This window comes from Larus michahellis, chromosome 3 (assembly GCF_964199755.1).
Source record: "Larus michahellis chromosome 3, bLarMic1.1, whole genome shotgun sequence".
NCBI lineage: Eukaryota > Metazoa > Chordata > Aves > Charadriiformes > Laridae > Larus > Larus michahellis.
Window position 1 is genome coordinate 27,203,374 of NC_133898.1, and position 23,079 is coordinate 27,226,452.

A 23,079-nucleotide genomic window follows, 5' to 3' on the forward strand; every position below is an offset into this window, starting at 1 on the left:
TGGCTGGTTTAGAGAACGCTATCCTACCCAAAAAGGCAACTTCTCTACTCTGGACCAACTTGCAGAGCACCAAAACCAAGTATAAACCTGCTCACCAGACAGGTCTAATGAAGCCAGGTCTAGCACTTCATTTCTCCAGGGCTGATCCTGCATCATTTGAGCTAAGAGAACCACAGTCCTAAACAGGCTCATGAGTCATTTATAAATTCAAAAACAACTGGTCACACTGGAAGGAGATAAAACATAACCCTTCACACTAGGTTTGTGGTTTTTTCAACTCCTCATCCTCTTGCCAGAGACAAATCTTTGAGCTTCTCCTCTGCACCTTGCAGCTCTATGTCTTGTACAGCTGGGTGCCCAGCTGCAATCACTTAACAGCAGCAACGACAGCGAGGACAAGTGTAGAGGAGCTGTTTTAAAGAAGAAACGCAGCAGCTTCAGATAGACCACTACAGGAAGCCAACCGACAGTGACGCTGGAGCTAGGCACCTACTAGCCCATATCCCAGATCGAAAGGGAAACAAGCAAGAGCCTGTGGTTGAAAGCAGGATGCAAACTTTCCCTCAACAAACAACCAAAACAAACTTTTTAGTCTAAACAAATCAGCAGAAAACATCTGTAACAAAGTATTACTTTAAATAATACCTGGGGAGTGAATCATCCTCAAGCCAAAAGGTGCCTGCTTGAAAATGTGCAGCATGTGGTTTCCCAACAGGAATGGAAACATTTGTGTGTCTTCACTCATGACTCGTTTTGTTACCATACCCTGGGGTTCCTCTCTTTATCTGTAACACAGGAACAGTGGAGCACAGACACTGCAAAGGCAAAAGAAGCCAGCTGCCCAAGAGGGTCAGCCTTCTTCAGGATCACAGGAGTACTGAAGCGCCTCTTCTTTCCTCTCTAAAAAATCCTGTAAAGCATCTCTCTCTCACTGGGCTCCAATGCCCAAATGACAGATTTCAACGCAGCGAGAGGGATTTGAACTGTCTGGCTTTGTTCATCCCTGCAAATGTGCCATAAACCGGGCCCCAATTCAAGAAGCTAATTAGGCATACACAGAGCCTTAACGTTAATGAGTCCATTCATGTGTGTGAAGCTTCATGCATGTTTCAGAACTGTGCTGAAGAAGCTCACCAAGGATGACAGCCAGGAGTTCTCATTCATCTTTTTGCTCAGCTCTGGAATCTCAAACTGACAGCAAAACACTGGAAGCGGTAACTTCAAAGTAACACAGCCATCCTGATGACCGCTACTGTTCTCACCCAGTGCACCAACAATGAGCAAGGCTAAAACCAGCAGCTAATGAAGATGATGCTCTGCTTTCTTCACACAATCACTTACTCACACACAGTCCTGCAATTAAGTGGAGCCAGCAAGAGTGGCATAAGCTCCGGGCACTCCCTGCACAGCTCCGGCCATGAGCAGAAGACAAGGGCACATTTCCAAATAGGTCTCTGGGACTGCAAAATATTTCCATTGCCAACGGGCTGGGGTTGGGGAGCGGCAGAGGCAGTGATGCACATCTAACCTTTTCACTCAAACTAGAGTGAAAGTGCCTCTTTAAAACAGACACCAGAGATAAACTCAAGGAGGGTTACAGAAAGGACTCAGGAATATAGCCCTACAGTTCTGTCTTGCAGGTCTTCTGACCTTGCAGCATTAAAGAGTGGGGTCATGGGTGCTTTGCTTTTCTGTAGGCTTCATCCTCTGGAAGAACGGCAGGAACAACATACCATGCCAGACTAGCTTGTGGACCTCCCCCTCTCCCAGCTTGGCACCCTGTTTACAGCAAGTCGCTGGTGATTCAGAAAGCAGGCAGGAAACGCACGTGGTGCACCCTGCCATCTGCTCCACATGAGCGGGAGTGGAAGAAGAGAGCTCTCTTTGACTTCAGCTGCCCTTGGTTAGTGCACCAGAGCACATTATTTTATCACCCCTCTTGGTACGTAGGAGACTACCATCCAGAAAATTACCTTGGCCCTTTTTAAAGCCATTTGCAATTTCCTGGGTTTTTTCATCACCACCTAGGAAGATTGCAGTAAGTGCCATTCATGAACAAGCAGCAAGGAACTGTTCCTCCCACGTCTCTCCTCAAGGATGCCTTCTGGTCTCTCTGCAAACCCAAGAGGAAGACTGGCAAATGACTCCTACAAGAGATGCTGCAGAGCACAGCCACAGGGCCAAGCATAGCTAGGAGGTTTTAAAATAAGGTATTCCTTCTGAGACCATTTCCATACCATTAACAACATAGGAAATCCTGAAAGATTAACTTCTGTGTTCTGCTTAATGCAAACAGACGCGAGCTGCGCAGCCGTAGCTGTTAACATTGTGGTAACGATGCAGTCAGTGCCGGCAGACGCGGACCAGGAGTAATTCTGGTACCCTGAAGACAAGGAGCCCACATACTCGATGGTAAATCGAGTCCTTGTTGATAAAGTAGAAGCACGTTGTTGTGCCCAGGCAGTTTATAATATTGTCTTTCATGAGGCGAATATTCAGCAGAATGATGGCCTATGTAAAGCAATATTCATGGTACAGAGCTGCTGAGAAGACTAATCCTACCACCCAGTGCAGGGAGGAACCCACGGAGGCTCCTTCATACTAAAGTAGTTTAAAACCCATGCATAACCAGGCCCAAACCCACAAGGACTGTGATTTCTTAGGCTACTGAGTGCTTGCAGACCTATCTCCAAGAATGCAGAAAACTTAAAAATTTACCTGTGTTAGCCTTAAGCCATCAGTACGGACCAGCTCATTGAATGTGATAAAAATTGCCGTGAATGAAGATGACGGAACCGGGCGCCAGCCCCCGCGTACACATTGCCGTTTTTTCTTGAGTATCCCAGTTAATGCGCTAGTATTACAATTCACAATCCTTAACTGTGTTGGCATGAAATTTCTGTTTATTATCAGTGCAATGGCAATTATCACCCAGCCTCAAATAAATAATTAGCTTAAGCATCAGGCCCTAGATATACAAGGAAGAACCGATAAGTAATAAACTTGTAATGTCATCCAGCTTTAGAAATGAGTATTAAGCATCTACTCAGGTAACATCGCCTAGGCACAGAATTCGCAAGAACCCTCTCTGATGTCGTGCTCAGCTTCCATATCCCACCTCCCCCTGTAAACCGCTCTGTAAAACAACTCCGTTTCTGACTGCCAGCCGGACTTGGGAGAGCTTCAGACTTTCAGTATCTAATCCATGCTGTCACGAGCGCAACGCAGGCAGGCGTGCTTGACAGACAAAAGCCTTTTTGGTTTTTCCAAACCTCTTTGTAGTATTTTTTTCTGCCACGACTTTTCACATCTGTTGATTTTGGGTCCGGCAGTCCCCGACTCACTGAATTTCCACATATATTCTGACTTGATGTGCCTTTAACCTCAAGTGGACTGTCAAGCCAGATGCCCCCTTACTTCCTCAGTGCAAACTATCAGTAAACCTTAGCATAACTTTACTTTGAGCCTTAAACTAACAGCATGTGAAAAGATTAATACGAATAAATTCAAAACTAATCAGATCCCTTCTTAAATGTTGACACAGTATTATTTATATCCCATAAATACCTTCTTGACTAAAATTCATCCCAGGAGATTGGCATCTTGCCAGTTCTATTCATATTTACTGTATTTATACAGTACAGTTGGCCAAGGATAATATTTAAGACAAAATATGCCTTAGGGTATATACAATATCTCTTATAGTTTTCCTTTTAAATCTCCTCATCGCTAAAAATATTTAGTCTGAACTTTACAAAATGCCCCACAAAGACCTATCAGCAATCTGTAGTGATATATTGCTGACTACGAGTATAATTAGAGCATATTTGTAATACTTGGGTTGTAGTCAGTTACTGAACGCTAACAACTTGTGGTAAAAACTGAACCACTGATCTTTCCCATGCCTTCCTTCCAGCAGCTTTTGACCTCCAGTGCATTCACACTGATCCCCTTCTCCCTCCTGCCTCCCTCCGACGCAGCAGAAACCGTAGAGTTAAAAAAAATCACTCCGAGACGTCTAGGAGAGAGCGCCTGTGGCCGCCAGAGCTGCGCTTTCCATTTCTTCCTTTAAAATATGGTGGAGCGATTTCTGCCTTTCTGTCTTTTTTGGAAAGGTTCGCTCCATCCAGCATAACTAGAGAGCAGTGGAAAAATAGTTAACCTACTTACTCTGATGTTAGCGACAGCCCTCGCACAGTAGTACTGGATTTGCTGCTAACTGGCCCTCTGATCCCAAACGTCTGATGCACTCTGTTGGTAGATACCTGCAATCTCCTTTGCTCTTCCAAAACCTCTATCGATACTTCGGTACAAACCTGGCCTCTGACAACACTTTAAAAATAGATACTCTTTTGTCAACACCATCCAAGTCACACACCACAGGTATTTTAATTTTCTGGAAAGCAGGCAGCTGCATTTTGGACTATCGGTTCTTTGTAGTTTGCTCACGCGAGGAAAAAAGGACAGATGTGCTCAGGATGAATGCATTTTACAGTTCTCAGAGACTCGCTGCTAGCGGGTCAACTCCACAAGCCAAGGCACCGCTATCAGTCTTCTTAACCTTTGCCCATAGGTGCTCATTCGTCTGCTCAGGGCATCATCTCATAGGTCTCAAAACAAAGCGCTGACTTCCATCAAAACCACCAGCAAAATACTACAGCATACCAACGTGGAAAACAGGCATGATTTCTGTGTTCTTGCTAGGGCTATGAATTATACTGAACCTCTCTGCTAATACCCACTTGGCTCCAAATTACTTTTTTTTTTTTTTTTTTAAAAAAAAAGTATTTCTTACCCGAGGGTAACAAGGGTGGAGCGTATTTATCATGGCTATTATGGATGGTGCCATAATTACAATAAAAAAAATGGCTCTTACCGCCAGGATGTCCTATACCTGATGCTGTCATTTAAGAATAAAGGAAGAAAGGGAGGCAAGCTGCACCGACTGTGGGGTTCAGATACCTTGGCTGGCATCCTAGGACTATCACATGCAAGACAGAGCAAGCCCCAAAGCTACAACTTGCTAAACTAAAAATAAATAAGGGGAAAATGCAATTAGAAACTCTAGGATAAAGTTACCAAGATGGCTGCATTATCTATTTAAGCAAGAGGTATGTGTTTTTAAAAAACAGACAGCAAGTATATAGGGCATCAAGTGGCGGGGGAGGGAAGAGAGACAAAAGCTGAGCTAAATGAAAAGAGAAGGGACTAGATTTTGGATATGTGAACGGTGAAGTTATTTTCTGCTTCTGGTATTTCACTTTCCTTGGTATGATGATGATCTAGATTCTTTTAAGGCAGTGCGGTGCTTTTTTTTTTTTTTCCTTCTTCTATACACTTAAACTTCACTACCAAACCAAAAAGGCACGTCGTTACGATTATTAATCATTCTAAGTGGATTTGGTCAGCACAGAGCATTTGTACCCCTTTTTTGCTTTTTGTGCAAAACGTGGTGTGGATCACCAGAAGGTCATTAAAAACAGCAAAAGGCAGATGGGCTGAGACAGGTTCCAAGAACCGAGGCTACCCAGAAGGGAAAACTTTTCCTGTACCTGAAATGAAAGCGCCCATGAACCAAAACATGAGGTTTGCTGGAGCGGGAAAAGGAAGGAGGACATCTATGTCCCTGTCCTCTCTGAACACCAGCAGTCTGAGGGAACACATTCTGGAGGGGCAGAGACAGAAGAGGAGCTGGTGACTCCTTTTTTTTTTTTTTTTTTTAGACCTCCTTTTCTTTTCAGTTATGGAGAGATGGAAACCTGCCCGATCCAGACACTCCAAGGGAAACAACAGCAGTGGAAAGATATTGGCTCTTTTTGGAGGCTGCAGACGGGGCTGTGGGGGAGCTAAACCCAGGGCTGGGGAGGGAGCGGGATCCGGGGTGGGGGCGGGAGATTTGCTCAGGTACATGGTGGCGGAAAGCAGAGGCACCTTTAGAGACTCTGGGTGACTTCAGAGGGGATCGGAAACCTTGCCAGGCTGGGGGGACAGCTGACCCCCCAACCCACCCACCCAGGCACATACGTACCCCACCACCTAAACGAAACCCTGGAAGCCACCACCAAATAGATGCTGAGGATACGAGCAAACCGAGTAAATGATGATGCACGGGGCTGGTATTTGAAGGTGCCGGGCATGGCCAAGCCTCAGGGGCAAAATTACACACATGCACAAACACAGAGGACTTACTTTCAGGGTAAAAAGGCTGCATGTCTATTTTGTAAACTTCTTTAGCATAATACTCCTCGTCGCTCCTCTCCCTTTCACAAGTGGCAGCTCTGTGGTTGGCTTTCTCTTGTAGCAGGTCCCTGGTGCTGTTGTAGATGGAGATGACCTCCGGGGGCACCTCCTCGGGCTCGGGGTACTCGTCCGGGGGGCTGGTGAGCTTCAGTTTGCTCAAGATCTGCCCCCGGATCGCCTCGATCCTCTTCCGCATAAACTGATCCATGTCGAGGGTGCTGCAGGTAGACAGGCTGAAAGCCACGGTGGCCAGATCCACGGTGAGAAACACGCTCAGGAGATAGCAGTGCATTTTAAGTGTTTAAATACAGCGCCCCCCCAAAAAAAGAGTGACTTTAACAACGAACAACAACAACGGAAAAAAAAAATAAAAATAAAAAGGGGATGTGTACAAACAAAGAGAAGACCTGCAGACAAAATGCAGTTAAAAATCGGACTGCAAGGACGGCTTGCAATCGAAAACCACACGGGAAGCGTCAGTGAAAAAAATACCAATAAAAAAAAAAAATATATATATATAAATGGAAGCAAGCTGCTACAACTAGGTAAAACTCGGGGGTGGAGTAAGCCGGACAGCAAAAAAAGGAGAGGAAACCCCCCTAAACAGACCAACAAACCTGCAAATCAAGTAAATGGAAGGGAGACTGTTCTCAGCGCGCTGGCGGAGCAGGCTGGAAAACAACAAAAAAAAAAAAACCAAAAAAAAACTGAAAAAAAAAAAAGAAAAAAGGAAAAAGGAGGGGGGAGAAGCAGCAGTGATGGGTATTACAGGGCGCTGCCGCAGCCGGCGGGGCAGAGGGTGCCGGCGCGGCGCTGAGCCCCGCCGTGCGCCCGCGGCGGCCGGCGGCTCCCGGCGGGCGGCGGCGGCACCGCCCCGCTCAGCCCCCGCGGCGGCGCCGGCAGAGGCGCGCACGTGTGCGCGGGGCTGCGCCCGGCCCCGGCCCCCGCGGCCCGGCGGCGGCGATCGATCCTCCCTCCGGCCGCGTCCCGCAGGCTGCTGCCGGCGCCCCGCGCTGCATGCACCGACCCACCCCCGCCCGGGCCGCAGAGCTTGTGGGTTTTTTTTCTTTCCAGCTCCCTCCTCTTCCTCCTCCTTTCCCAAACGCCAACCCTACGCCGCAGTCAGGCAGCGCCGCTGCCGCCGCCCCGACAAGCCTTCCCGCGGAGCGGCCGCTCCTCTCCCCCCCCTGCCGCCCAGGGCTTTGGGGATGGGGCTCGGGGCTGACCCCGACGGCGCAGCTGCCGGCGGATCTAGCGCTCCGCCCGGCGCCCCCCCGGCCCCGCGGCTGTCCCTGCGCGGAGGGGACGAGTGCCAGCAGATAACATCACGGCCGCGCGGGGAGAGGGAGATTTATAAGGTCTCCCCGCCCCACGTGCTCGCCTCGCCGCGGAGTGACGTGGAGGGGCCGCGGAGGGCTCCGCCGGCCGCGCCGCCGCCCGCCTATTTATTCCGCCCCGCGCAGCCGGAGAGGGGACTCGCCGCTGCCTGGCTGCCGTCCTCGCCGCTGGGGAGGGGGGAGAGGAGAAGAAGGGCCGACAAGGAAAAACAACTCCTGCTAGGGTTGTGGGGTTTTTTCCTTTTTGTTTATTCATTTTTTTTTTAAGTAAGGCTTTAATGTTGCTTGCACCCGTTATTAAAGTAATTGGGCCCAATACCACCCCTGCTTTAGAGGAAGAATTCCGCCCCCCCCCTCGGCTGTGTTTCTGTTCAAGGCTTTCGGCGCGGAGGGCAGGGAGGGGTTCGGTCCCTGCGCTGCCCCTCGCCCTCCTCCCGGGTTTCCCTTCCAAGTGCGGTTTGGGCGATTCTCGTCCGTGCGTCCGTCCCCACCGACGGGCTGCTCGGTAACCGGCACTCCCCGCCGAGCAGGGAGGGGCTGAGAGCCGAGGAGGCTTTGCTCCTTCTCCGAGGTCTCCTTTCCTGTCGGAAGTGTGCAAATACATCCTCATCTGCACTTGACAGAAACGCTCAAGCCCCGAATGCTCAGGCTGCGCCTGTGGTTCAATTTTTCCGCTGCCTCTTTTGGCCACGACAAACAAACATCACAGGCTCCATCCATCCATGAGTGCTCCGTGTGTGTACATGGGGAATGCCTCCCGCTCCGTGACCTCAGGAGGACAGCTGCCCTCCTCCGCCGGGGGGAAATTACAGTCTACTAGGCATCCCTCGACTTTATGCAGTAAAGCTTTTCTTTCACAGTCCATTTATCACCCCCCTACATCAACATTAACTTTATAAAACAGTGATGAAGTAGCCTTTTTCTTTGCCCTTACCCATTTGAGCCCTATATTCCCTTCTGAATTAGGTTGTCACAGGTTTTATTTGTCAGGAGTTTCCAATCACAACCTCTTAGGTGGGACAAGGCTGTTTCTGAAGAACCTCTGCTTTGTGTCCAGAGATGAAGAAACACGTAGAAGAGGTACTGGAAGGGCCACAGGCATTCAGAAGCACAGCTGGGCCATTGCCCGTGGTATGACAGGCAAACACACATAGCAGAAGTGAGATGGGATGACTGGGATCTATCTGAAAGCACAATGAGAATCATGCAAGACATAAACCAGGCAACCACCATCAAAGACTTTCCCCGTCTGATCACATCTCAGGAACCATCTTCTTTCTACAAAACATTCGACTGTTTTCCGAAGCTCGAGAATGGCAGCCCCAACATGTAAAGTGAGTTTTTCCTTCCCCAGAGCGTCTGTGAGGAGAAGTGCTTCCTCCGAGCAGCTGTGGCGGTGCGCTGGAGCTGCTGCGCACTGTTTGCATTGGCAGGGCTCTGCTGTAGGGGAATCTTGCACCAACGTGGCCAGCTAACGTGGTGCTGCTGGGGGTACCAGCAGAGATGAGATTCTCCAAGAGATGAAGGAGCTGAGGAAATACATTATTTACAGGTATGCGTACACACGCAGCCTCTGAAAGTGAACTTACTCTTCATTCTTTAAAAGCGTGTGGGTATGTACAGCACTGCAGACACATCCGAGAGTGCATCCACTTGATGCGAGAGTTCGTGGTGCTTTCCACTTAAGTCTATGAATTCCTGCAAGGCCAGATTAAACGTCTCTGCCACAACATCACGCTTTTACTGCTGTAACATGTCAATGTCCTGCTCCTGCTGACCTCAAAAACACAGCTGCAGTGTCAGGAATGGCAGTGTTTCCAAAATTACTCAAATAAACAAGCAAGCTCAACATGTAGACTCAGCTGGTTTCACTTCTGCACCGCACCTGTACAAAACCGAGGGGACAGTTCCCCGAGCTGCTACATCTCACAGCTCTGCCGCTGCCGCTGCTCACCAGCTGAGGAATCAGCTCTGTTACACGAGGTACCTCAACCACAAATACTTCTAAAGAGAAGGGTTATTAAATTATTTCCTCAAAAAGCTGCAGCTGAAACCATGGAGAAATTCCTTACACAGCATCTCTGGCCTTGTAACAGTTCACTGCTGTAAATGCACTGCCCGCCACTCGCCTTGGGGGCTTCAGGGCAGCCAGGGGGACAGTGCTTGACACTCTTCTTCCGTAGGAGACTTCCCACCACCTCTCAGGAGATCTCCACAGATACAGCCCTGCCAGATCAAAAAGTGGTTTAATTCTTGAACATTCATTTTCATTCCAATTTGAAGATAAAAAAGGCCCCAAACTTTGCAGTGTCTTTGACAAAGCCTGGAGCCTTCGAGATGCCCTGCTGGAGGCTACCAAACTCCACGTGCTTGGTGCCTGGCCGGCCAGGCTGCCCACGCAGCCAGAGGTACTGGAGGTCCAAGCCACAGAGAAGACCTCCTCGTAAGCCGCCAGAGATCCAGCCAGGCTGACAGCAAACCAGTCCGACTAGATTTTGAAAGTTGCTGAGATTCCTTCTGATTTGGCAATGTTTCCTCAGAGTCTTTCAGACCAGCTAGGAAAAAAGAGAATGAAAATAAACCTTGGTTTTGTTCCCATTCAAGATGACCCGTTGCTTCTCTTCTGACCCTCTTAGTGTGACACAGGGTGTCAGGCTAACCTGGGTGCAGGTCTCCGTTTTGCCTCCCCACTGCAACGAAGATTGATCCATTAAAACTTCCTGGTACCACCGTGGTGATGTTTTTGCTAGGCAGAACTTCCTGGGCACAGCAGCAGAGATGGGCTTCAGCTTCTCCATTCCAAAAGCCCCGGCCACTTGAGCCAAATCCCTAGCAGCTGCAGAAGGCCCATCACACACGCCTGAGCTGCTCTGGTTCGCCCTAGGAAAGGACACCTACCTGCTAGCCAAGTCATTCGAATAGACATCGACGTTCATAAACACTGACTTTCCATGTTGTAAACTGAAAATATCTGGAACACATACATCACAATATACATCATGATAAACCTGATCTTATTTCTAAAATCTCTCCCTTGCACATTTAATTTTTTATTTTTTTTTTTTGCCATAAAAGTCCTGCAAACCAGACTCTAACCAGCTGCCATTTCTACCTGCTAAAGTGAGCAATGACAGAGCCAAACTGTGAGAACTCTACAAAGCTGGATAAAGAGTAATATCATCACAATTCAATAAACACACGCTCTTCTGCACAGGTAATCCAGCTCCCACATTCTACCTTTAATTTTCAGGACTGATAATATCTGTCAAAATCATCCCAATTATGGCTTTGTATTTTAGCCTAAAAAGCTTTTTTTATTATTATTCATTCCAAAATAGTTTTATTTAATGATTACCTGTTAGTTTCAAAAGCTGCTGGGATCATCAGACACTGAAGTTTAACTCGGTTTACGCTTATCTGCTCCCTGTGCCTTTACGAAACGGACTTACCCTGCGGGGCTGCTGTCAGTGGAAGCTTTGTAAGTCAAAAAGCAGGAATGGGCCCTTAGCGTGCACGCAGGGAAAGAACAGAACTTATCTGTTTAGGAGCTTTTAATTCAATACAATACTGTCTTTTTATATATCGATTTTTTTTTAATAAACAGTAACTGTTTATTAGAAAAACAGGGACACCTGGAAAGTTACTTAGCTGAGCGTAAAGGTTTCATGTTTCCTATTAACTTAAAAATTACGTGGTCAGGATTTTACAATTTGTGGTTTCTTTTTAGATTGTTTTGGTTATACGCAAATGTGCTGTGCGAAATACAAAGGCAATAATCTTTCTAAAACTGCTGACGACCAGGCCATTAAGTAAGGTGGCTGGCCACATTTCATAAACTAAAGAACATTGTTGGAAGAGGAATAACTTTTAAAAGTTAAGAGGTGACTTTTGTAAACTCTCACACTGATGACGAGCGCAGGATGATTGCACAATTAATTCTTTGTGGCACGCACAGAAATCTGCAGCCGTAACTGTGGTCGTGTAGAATCTCAGATATTCTGATGCAGGGTGCTAGGGAAAAAACGTTTGAATTCTCCTTTTTATAAAAATACACGTACAAAGGCTCAACTCGTAGAGCCAAGGTGGCACCTAATAAAGGTGAGGCAAAGAGGAGATGACAAATAATGGAAAATTGTAATATATACCATAATAAAACCTTAGATTTCACTGTTTATTATCCTTAGTGAAGTAGAAGTCCATACTTCTGTGCTGCACATTTCATTAGTGTGTGCAGTAATGCCTGAATGAAATTGAGAGCAAATCCTGCTGACCTTACTAATACAAGCAGCCCCACTGCCCCTAGGATTGCGTTTCACACCGCCACAGCCCACTCCTGCAACGCTCATGTTCCAGAAGATAAAGGCTACTTTATAGAACATGCTGTTTGACACGCAAGACTGCTATCCATATATACATATACATATGTAACTACTTGTCAACTTGCAAATCAAAGGTATGTTTCTGATATATATATAGAGAGAACCTATTTGTAGGAACGAGAACTTTTTTTAATATATATTTTATATATAGGAAGGAATACAGAATACATATTATATATAGTAGGAATGAGAACTTTTATTTTTATATGAATTTTAGATACATATTTATAGATACACACACACTTTTATATATTTCATATACACACAGATATATATATATATAAAAATATATATATATGAAGATAAAAGTTCTCGTTCCTACAAATAGGTTCAATAACTTCAGTGGAAACAATTACAAGAGAGTAGTCAACAGAACCCGGTGCAAAGTGCCGTTCAGGTGTCACCTCTGTGATCTTATGGAATGGCACCACCTCCACCGAGTGAGACAGTAATGGAAGTGAGACAGACATGACAGCAAGCTGTGATGCCCACACAGCAGTGTGGAGCCTCTGTGTTTAAAACTCTGCCTTAATAAAAGACATCTAGAATGTAATTACAAAAAAAAAAAAACCCAACCCAAAACAAAACAAAAAACCCAAACCCTTTAGACAGGATCCTGATCCCAAGACACCTCAAGCCAGGATGACTAAATTTGAAGGAAAGGGGAATGTTCAGGAGGTGCTGAGATATAGCTGTCCCTTAGAATAACTCCCCCTCCCAAAAAAAAGTCTTATGGATAGGAGGAAAAAGGGAACAGAAAGGAAAGTGACCGTTAGTCTGTATTTCAGTACTGGGGTTTTATCCACAGCTAACACGGCTTGGATTTGACAATCCAGAAAATAGCTTCCCTGTAGTAAAGTTGCCCTCTCTCTCCAAAGAGCACAGCTGGACATGAGGGGGTCTAGGGAAGCAATGCAATGACCAGCGGTCTAACTGACTATCCTAAAAATATACATTTTCTATAAAGGCTGCGTACATCAGTGCTGCAACCAAAGAGGTTTCTGCTTCCAACAGCCGATTCCCATCTTTAAATCAGTTAAGAGTGAAGCCTCGATAAAAATTTAGTGAATGCCAGAGAAGTTCCCCCATGGTCATACCTCCCAGAGTTTGATCCCCTCATGTGCTCTTCCAAATCTGCCTGTCAGCCCTGAGGATGCCACACTAATCTTCTCTGTATCATTCCAGTTTTAGTCTATGTACCACGAAAAAAAAAGGCCTTCCTTAATCCTAGCACCTGTGGTTTTAATCACCACAGGAAATCCTGTTTCCACTAAAGTCAGTAAGACTTAAATATCAGCAGAGGAAAATGATCAGATTCACTAACTAAAAATAATAAAAAAAAAAAAAGGGGGGGGGGGGAGAAATATAAGAGCCGTGGTTTATGTACCAGAGGTTCTTGACATCTACTTACAGCAAGCATGACAAAGTAAAGACGGAAAAGTAAAAGTCATCCCTTTAATCTCAATGTTTCAACTCCTGACCTGCATCTCTTTCTCGGTATTACCGCTGTTGCCTTCTATTTCCAAACCGCTCAGTGATGATTTGGGTTATACCTCACTAAGTAACACGCAAATGATATCTATAAATACTGTATTCCTGACAGAGCATCTACAGGAGTTTATGCAACAAACTGAAGTTATGTAACTCAAGTCAGAATATGCACCCAGATTGCACTGCTGAAGTTTTAAGAATAATACGTATAGAACAAGATTAATGGGCAGCACCTTCAAAAATGGGTCAGCCAGTAATGCCATATCTTAGAGTCATATTCCGCAGCTACAAAAACCAAACAGCCCCGGATCTGGAGTCCTGTCTTCTTCGCAAGCTGCCCGTGCAGTCTGCACAGAATAAAAGCTCTAATAAGCTAATGCAGCTTCAGAAATGGCTTTTCCTAATGGCTTTTAAGCAACACATGTTCAAGATGATCCTAATGCGTTTACAGAAAGCCATGCATTGTTTTACATCACCTCAGGAAAAACAAAACAAAACCAAAAACTCAGGCGATACCAAGCTTTTGTGCTGCGCTCACCAGACTAGCTCCGGAGAAGGTCTTCGTGTTGCCTCTCAGCCTTACATATTTTTAAACCTGTTTTTTTATGCCTGGCTACTGAAATCAATGAAAACAGTATTCTTGAATAGCTGATCAAATGGCATCCTTCCAAGCCGGAGCGTTTCAGCTTGGTGACTCTTATCTAGAAATAGAACAAGAAGACCCATTTCTGTAATGGTGATAATTTTGAGCCAGATTTAAATTATTTCAGAGCAGGGTCTAGAACAGGCCACCTATATGGAGTAGCAAAGATGTTCAGTATCTACTTCTCCTGAATTAATGGTCTTTTAGATGGGATTGCAGTTAAATGCACCTGCTCTCCTGGTTTTTAGCTGGGCCCTGCAGAGCCAGCGGGGTACCCCATTTACACAACGGCTCAGCTTTCCCAGCAGCAGGCCTTCCAAGCCCTGTACCTAGACAGGCTCTGCGCTTTCCCGATTCGTGCCACCCAGAGGCACCGGCTTGGGTCCAGGCTGCCCCCGGGAAGCCGAGGAGCAGCTCCACCTGCACATCCACCAGGCCCACCACAGAGCTGAACGCAGTTCTCCATCCAGCCATACACCATGCGAAGTAATTGTGCAACACCCCTTTTTGAAACTCTAACAGCACACACAACCCCCCCAGCTGGGTGGTTTGCACTGGGAGCGTGCTCAGTGAAGTCTTCTCCAGAAGGAGAACCACCTGAGAGCACCTCCCCTATCATCTAAGGTAGGCTGTGGGTTAAGGACAAAGATCTTTAAAAGCATAAGGAAGATCAAAAGAATTGTGGTATTTTTTCCAGAAATTTAAAAGTCCTGTATTTTCTAGAAAAATAAGAGAAAGGTATCATGCAAACAAGATTTAAGAACAACAGATACCAAGAATGGGAGAACTGTCTTCATTAAACATATCAAAGCTCCATCTGTCCTCCAGACATTAACTTCTAAACTTCTCCATCATGGATACAGACTGACAGCTGAAATGCCTCTCACAAATATAAGTGTCATATTTGCTTTCACAAATACGTGAGAGCGTATTTGCTCTCACAAACGTGTCATTTGAACGTGCACCTCATTAGCAGCCAAGTCAGAGCTTAGAAAAGCCTACACAGCAGCTGACAATGCAGATGTCAGACCCAGCACCATCTCACATAAAGGACCTGAGTCCACAAACCCATCACTCCAGTCTCTTAAGAAATTAAAAGACATTAATTCATCACAAGGCAGATGGGTCCAGCAATATGCTTCAACAGTAAGTGAAGTGAATGAGAACCAAACACAACGGTCTTTCTCTTGTAAGCGTAATACTGACATTATAGAAAGACATATAGATAATTTGTTTCCCTTCTTACTTGAACTATCTTCTTTACAGAAAATGTATTTCACTTCTGCTTTAATTCTAGGCAATGACACCAGAACTTAAAATAAAAGAATGCTCCAGCAGTTAAAAAAAAGGCAATAAAGTAACTAACATAGCAGATAGAGAGAACAGCAGTGGCACTGGCAACCCTGATCCGACCTGCTCATTGCACTTGTTCAACATCAGATCTTGCAAGGCCTGACTGTTCCCTTTGCTAACACGACCTGCAGGAATGATGTCACTGTATCATCCCCCCAAGCTGGATTTGTTTGATCAATGTTCTAACTGGAAGTATATTTATACTTAGGTCTAATGTATTTCTACCCGTAACTTCCTACTCTTCCAATACATAACTGCCCACAAATTTTGCAATTTATGGATCACTTGAAAAACAAAAATCCTCTTTAGATAAACCATACACAACCTGAAAGTCAGTGCAGTAAATATTTGAGATAATAACCAAAACCAAACATCCACAATCAAGAAAGCTTTCCACTCCACTATCATTTTGCTTGGATGAAGCAACACTTGTATGTATTTCCAATCTGAACAAGAATGGGCATGTCCTTCTTCACTGGGGTTAAATTAAAAGCAACAATGGGACTGAATAGCCAAGGGCCCTCAGTCATAATCTCCAAGATTACAATCATAGTGCCTTTTATAAAGGGCTCACGAATGGCTAGTGGAATCTTTAAGTACTTCAATATTCAAACAGATTTTAAAACTATGGTGCACAACCCTGTTACCTTCTACTTGTGATCATACATGCCTATAACAGACATTACTTAAAGACCTGATTAGGATGTAACATCAGCAGGCTGGATATTTAACCATTTCTAAACTACACATTAAGTTTCTGGGAAGAAGAGTAACCAGTAAATCTTTTAAGTGAACTACTTCTATTAATTATTTAGCTACTTCTGAGAACACTTATGTCTGTAAGAAATCCTAGTGGTATCAAACTTACAGTGCAAATCTGATCCTGGTTAGCAGTTCACAATTAACACCACATATACTGAAAATAGAATTAAGAAACACTAAGAAAATGTTGCAAAATAATGCTCAGAAGTTCACTCACGGCATGAGACGCTGGTCTGTTGAAAGGACGAAGGCACTGTGAAGAAATAATGCTTTTAACGAGCATTCCTAAAATCACCTTCCAGAGTGCCTCTTGGAAGCCATTTGTGCTCATGAGGTCATATCTGAAGGCTTGACGCAAGTGTCTTAATTCATTTTACAATTTGATATCCAACAGATGTAACACGTAGATTTAAACAAGAGGAGACCATTTCAAAGGATGAGGCCATTACACAAACACAAGCATCTCTGGTGTTGAAGCTATTCACTTTGACTGTAGTTTTATTTCAACATGTCCCCTAAGACAGAAAAGCAATTAAAAAGATGCATTTGAAAACAAAATGCTTTGTCTAAGAAATATCAGCCATCCCTCCCTGTCAGTCTGAGAAGGAACAATTAAGGAAAGGCCCTTATCTGCTAGATCTGCAGAGGTAGACCTTTGAGGTTTACATACTGACAAGAGGTTAAAAGCCACTGCTTTAGAAAAAACAGTAAATGAAATTGAGTCTTCCACCATCTGTTAAACAAGAACTTCTCTGGTCTCTAGTGTCTGCCACTGAGGTCCTAGAGTCTAAATTTAATGTCTTATTTAGCACGAGGATCCTATCTATTTAACAAGATCCTAACTAAGAGTCTTCACTACTTCAAGCCTTCTCCTGGCCCTCTTACTCCTTACCTCAGCAAGTCTTGAAGAAATCATGGAGCAATTTGCAGGGGCTGGAAGTGAACAACATTGACGATTGCTCTGTGTGGATATTAACTATGCCAGGACTCATTTCATAAGAATGAGGAGTTTGTCATTTTAAGTTGTGCAGTGTTGCGTGCCAGATGACTTCTGCCTTCCTCCCTGGAGACAGCTACTGAGCCAGCTCTGAACAGATGCGGCTTTACAGACCACCTTTTTCTGGAAGCATCATAGTCAAAACACTTTTATGGCCTCCAAACAATTAATTTCTCTCTTTAAAATGAAACACACAAAGAAAAGCCCTATCTCCACTAGGCAGTGGCAGGGGCCCCAAGCAGCGGCTTCCAGCTCTTTTGTTCTGCTCTACTTGAGAACCCAGAAGAACCTGCCTCACAGCTGCAGAAGTGGGAGATCTTCCCCCCATGTTTTACCAGGGAAGAAAGACACTGAGGTGCAGTAGCATTAGGCACAACAAGGATATCGCACGACCACTCCTGAAGTGTTTCCCTAACAGCAGGCAGAAGAAAAGCAGGGAGTAGATGGTCTTTCTTTTTCCATAGGCCAACTCATGCTTTCCTTGCTGAAAAAAGTTAGCCCAGTTAATGTGAAGAGAAATTAGACCAGAGGATAAGAGACATGGGGAAGAGCTGACCCTATGCCTTCTCTTATTAAACAAAACTCTGTTGCTTTGCAATCCATAGAATATTAAACTCTACATAGTCTGGAGTTGGCTTGAAGCCTAACAAAACTGGAACCACCCCATCTTTATTGGCTTTATATAGATAGGTACAGAAATATACAAAGTTGAGATGATTCATGCTCTCTGGAATGAAGGGCAGCAGCACAGCTTTGCTTAAGCAGAGATATTCATGGGAGTAGGCAAAACAGAGCAAGTACTCTGACGGCTGGGAAAAGCCGCTAAAGGTTGTTCTTGGTAGCTATTGAAAAGAAAGAACGTTACTGAAAAAGCGGGAAGGGTGGCGGGTAAGGGCAACTGATCCCACAGCTGAAAGAGGAGACTGGAAGGTGTCTGGGCCAAACAGGGTTTAGCCCTTCTTTTGAATTGCTAGTCAGTTAAAACAACACTTGTGAAATAAATCAGCCGCTGAAATGTCCAAAATTAAAATATACCACTCCCACCTGTCTTGAGTCCTCAGCATATTTCTCTTTTGGAGGTGGTTATCAATTTAAGTTATTCTAGGAGTTCCTCTGCATATGGCACAACAAAAGGCAAGGTACACTATCAAAATTAAAAAACTATCCAATGTACATAAAAATCTGAGTATCATGCTTCTTAAGAGGCAAGAAATGCTCTCCACTTTTAGGCAAAAAGTAGTGCTATGCGCTTTAAATGAAACGGAAGCTCAAGACATTTTTAGCAATATCGATATATTCCACATTTTTCTTAAATATACAAGTGACACTTCCGTGATTTAATCAAAACATTACTTCAAAAATGCACAAATAAAACTCACAAACCCACAAGTATTCCAGAAGTATTCTGAAAATATTTTTAAATTTTTAATAATCACCCGAAGATGTCGTAGTTCCTAAGAAAAACTAGATTATTTTCCAAAAGTTTCATCTCAGGCAGAGACTGGTGATACCAAAGAAGAGAACGACTGTGCATTTAAGGGTCCTGATGTAATTTTTACACACAAAGTACCTGCATGCTGTAGAAAGAAAGCAATGTCAGATTAGACTATTATGCTGCTTCATAGATTCAAAATTTTTGTAGTATATTTTTGTATTGCACTAATGAGATGCCAGCTCTTGCTGAACAGCTATACAGATGTCTAGCCTTCAGAAGCTGGGATAACCATATGTCAAACTTCTGTGGTTTTGCCACTTGATATTTTGGGCGTGTGCCTTCATTTGTGATAATAAATATCAGGCCACAAACTAATGTCTCCTCAGATATCTAATATGTTTAACACTCAAAACAGCTTGAAAATCTAAACATTTCTGCTGTTAGCTTTGAGTTCTCCTCAAAGAATTATGCTACAATATATACCAGATGAATAGGCTAGAGATAACACAACCATTGCCAATTGTTAGGATGGGTTTCTCTGCCATTTTGTATGTTTATTTTTTATCCTGCAGTATCCACAAAGTTCAGACCCCTTCCTCTCCTCAGTGCCTTCATTAAGAAAATCTAAATTCACTGTCCTACTACACATTTCAATGCTGAAGCCTGAAAATTTGAAAGTCGCTCCTAATCATATCTTGCATATAAGCAGGTACAAAGAAAGGTTTGTACGTAAGACATCTGTAAAAACAGACAGAACACGACTATGTATTTTAAGTAGCAATTAATAGGCCCCAAGGCATTTTCTTCACATAGCAAATGGGGACATGTGATAGTGAAGTTAAACAAACGACGCAGAATCAGACAGCCAGTCTGGAACAGTGAAGGCAGCAGAATTCAACCCCAGCCTCTCATTTAGAACACCTTAATCCCAATGCACTTCCTTCTGCATGCATATGCTTCTGCACCTTTGCAACCAAACAATTAATTAGGAGAAACCGCTGTAGCTTAAACAAATCCAACAGTGTTACACTGACAGACATCTTCCAAAATCTGGTACTGTTACAGTATGCACCTAAGAGGAAGGGCTTTTGTTTGACCCTTTACTGCCCTGAGGAATTAGCCTCATAGCTGACTAAACCCACAGGAGGTATCTTGGAGGTTCGGCTCCTTACTGAAAGATGCCAGAACACCAGAACTACAAATGAACCAACACTGAATACAATTTTATGCGGTACTGCTGGAAAAGCCCTCCCTTCTCCAACAAAAACAATAGCAACGGTTGTCCTTTCCTCTCTTACCAGTCTCTGAGCTTATACAACTTCAGACTTGCAATGGAAAAACATACATACATATATATATATATATAAAAAATATAAAAGCCAATCAGTAGGGTCAAGTCTCTCTGTTTACAATTACGTTTCCAGAGTTGTCTCCAATCAAACTAATTCTCCAAGACCAGAACTATCACATTAATGGTTGCTTTTCTTTACTATCTACAAAACCTTTTCCGGCCAAAGTAGTAAAGACTCTATAGGAGTCTGATAACTTTACAAGGTGACAGAATTTTTGTGTTTATTGTAAGCCATTTCTATTGCGAATTGCTAACAACTTTTGAAAGTGCAACAATGATTTGGAAATGCAGGCACACTAATACATCAATTGCCATGACTAATGTATAAACTTTTAATGACCTTGGCAAAATCTTTCTTTCATTGGGCAGGTGCCACTATTTTGACTGTACAAAATGTTTTGGAAATATGTTGAAAATTATACATGTTTTGGAAAATATTTCAAGATTTCAGTATAGCAAATGAAGCTGTATTAAATAAAAGTTTGACATGGAGGAGAAAACACCCCAAATTTGTGCAAGTCTTTTTTTTTTTAAAAAAAAGAGATATCCTCCAAGTGTTGTACATTCACAGAATGCTGATGTTTTACCTAAATAAAGTTAAGATAACACGTTATCTTGAATGGTTTTCAGTTTCATTCAGTCACTGTCATCTTCTTGTTTCAGACCACCTCCTTGTTCAATATTGCCCTCTCCATCGCTTTCCTTGTCCCAGTCTTTCATAGATGCTCCCATCATGAAGTCATCACGCAGTATATTCCATTCCGGCCCCTCTTCAGACTTCACTTCACCCTGAATGTTTGAGGGGAGGAGAAGAGGGGACAGAGGAAGATGAGATGAATGTGAAAGGCAGTAAAAGATGGAAGCTCTTCACGCAATCAGAATAACACCTCTCACACTCTTACAATTCGCAGTGGCAGACCTACCAAGGGTCTACCAAGACCTACCAAGGTCTACCAAGACCTACCTAGCTCTTTATGCAAATGGTACACAAAAATATACAAGACAATCGTAAATGACTTGCTGCTAATAAGCAAACTTGTTTTAACCAACCAATAAAAGAAATATGGAAAGAAAACAATTATTCCTCATGGATGAAACAGTCAACCCTGGGCATGGCTTCCTTTATTAAAATCTTTCTTGGCAATCAGAATGGATTCATGATATCATTTATTAACCCCCAGGTGCTGCTTCATTAGAACACTTCTTGGCACATTTCTAAAACACAAATATGGATTTAATAAAGGCTTACCCCCACCCGCCCCCCCCGATTTAATATTTAACATATTCTGTGATACGTGAACCAAATCCCCTTTATGTGGATTATTACCTCACTACCTGGGCTTGTCATATGGTGCAAAGCTGCCTCTAAAAGAAACAAAGTTGATCTATGCTCAGCAAACCAACACCACCTTACTCCAAATTTCCTACCTCGTGAAAGTGGATAAACTGAGGCCACGCTACATGGACTGGTGAATAATAGAGAAGTGACAGGAGCGTAGTTTTAGGTTAGCACTGAAAACACTGCTTGGTTGCAGTTCTTCTAAGGGACAGATCGCATTTGGGCAGTGCAACAGCCCCATCCTGTGGCAGCACTTTTGAAGAACAGCTTGAAGCTATTCCTGCGTTATTACTGAAGGAAAATAATAAAAACTGCTCAATGTACTGAAGAAGGATTTCAGTGGTTTAAGCCTTAGTAGCAAAATACTTCTGAGGCACAACGTGGCTCAGCGTTCAGCAGGAAAACAAAAAATTGTCCTATCAAATTGGAATCAAGGGTACAGAAAACAGTAATTTTACTTTTGCAGGGTCTTTGAAACAAAGACTGGCATCTCCGGTATGCTCTTCCCACTCCCTTGCTCAAAAGGACAGACCTCAGCTGGCCGACCCTAATTTAAGTAACTACCAGCTCCTGATGCTGTACAGTGGGTGGGGGTCATCATTATAACATCCTCTGCAGATGCAGATTTGCCTACTAGATGCAAAACCCACAGTAAATGTATGATTGCTGTAGGTTCATGCCTCTTCTTTGTCATGCATCTAGGAATATGCGATGCATAAAACAACAGTATATTTAAGCTGATGTCTGTGCAATCTTTGGGAGAGAGCAGCATACAGAATTTAAAAGCACAGGAAATGAGTAATAGAGAAGGCAGGTCCATCCCTGTCCAACATGACACATCTAACACATCATACCACACCAACAGAAGTTGCTTGAGAGCAAAAAGTCTGTCAAACGAGATACGTATTTTTAATAGGTAATCAAGGCAGAAATGCTCAATGTGACTTCTCCTGCAGTTCTTTTTGAGAGAGTATTCTCACAAAAATAGGGTAACAAGTCTTAACACTTTCCTTCCCAAAAAGAACCTCCCAGGGCCCAGTTCAAAAAAAGAGAAACGGTACAGCTGTTCCTCAAGCTGTTTGCACTGTGGGGTTTTTTGGGGTGTTTTGTCTTCACAGCTGCTCTCACTAATGCCTACTCTTAAGGGTAATTTTCCCATCCCAACAATCCCCCTTTCCCCAGGGTAGTGCCTCCTAACCACTTTCTACTCTTGCAGCAATTCACTTCAAATGCTGTACCCTGTAAAGCCTGACTATCTCAGACAGGGTAATCAATTACCTGGAATTAAAGAATTACAGATAAGGTGGGTCCCTAGGCAGACCTTAAAATGTTCACATGGGAATAATCTGTACTAGTGCAAACACAAGTACTCTGTTCTGGGACGTAAGGAAAGGGTAGCTTACCCCTATCCCCAACCCCTTTTTAACTGTATTTCAGTTGTTTTACAAGTTTGCCTTTGCAGAGTAGAGAAAAGTCAAAAACATTGCAAGAGTCACCAAGCTTTTTCTTTTTTAATCCCAGATCTTTCATAGATCACCGTTTGAACATGCCACAGAGTAAAATCTGTAATACCTAAATGGAAAAATCCCATCCTCTTTACAAAACAATCCAATTTTTTTTTTTCCATAAAATTATGAAAGATACCATTCCCCACCCCCCCACACCCCACCCCGGCCCAAGATGTGCAGAACAGGAATTTTTGTTTTGTTTTTTAAACAGCACAGAAGCAGTAGGTTATTGTCAGCAATGAAA

General features: G+C 43.9%; 2 protein-coding genes across 6 annotated transcripts in view; both read right to left on the reverse strand.

Annotated features, from left to right (window-relative positions):
- TGFB2 (transforming growth factor beta 2) overlaps positions 1–7,436 on the reverse strand; it is a 64,482-nt gene extending 57,046 nt beyond the window's left edge. Inside the window, exons 1-3 of one of the 3 annotated variants that reach the window (XM_074579311.1) lie at positions 7,272–7,436; positions 6,858–6,911; positions 6,190–6,473 (exon numbers count right to left, since the gene is read on the reverse strand). In XM_074579311.1, coding sequence (XP_074435412.1) covers positions 6,190–6,448 — 259 coding nt within the window. In that variant the 5' untranslated portion in view covers positions 6,449–6,473; positions 6,858–6,911; positions 7,272–7,436. Of the gene's footprint in view, positions 1–6,189; positions 6,698–6,857; positions 6,912–7,271 lie in introns of those variants that run through there. The other 2 variants (XM_074579310.1, XM_074579312.1) reach the window with 2 other exon arrangements.
- A 406-nt stretch (positions 7,437–7,842) lies between these two features.
- Positions 7,843–23,079, reverse strand: part of RRP15 (ribosomal RNA processing 15 homolog) — a 37,169-nt gene continuing 21,932 nt past the window's right edge. Inside the window, exons 5-6 of one of the 3 annotated variants that reach the window (XM_074579316.1) lie at positions 20,576–20,777; positions 7,843–10,132 (exon numbers count right to left, since the gene is read on the reverse strand). In XM_074579316.1, coding sequence (XP_074435417.1) covers positions 20,625–20,777 — 153 coding nt within the window. In that variant the 3' untranslated portion in view covers positions 7,843–10,132; positions 20,576–20,624. Of the gene's footprint in view, positions 10,133–10,461; positions 10,549–18,483; positions 18,780–20,575; positions 20,778–23,079 lie in introns of those variants that run through there. The other 2 variants (XM_074579313.1, XM_074579314.1) reach the window with 2 other exon arrangements.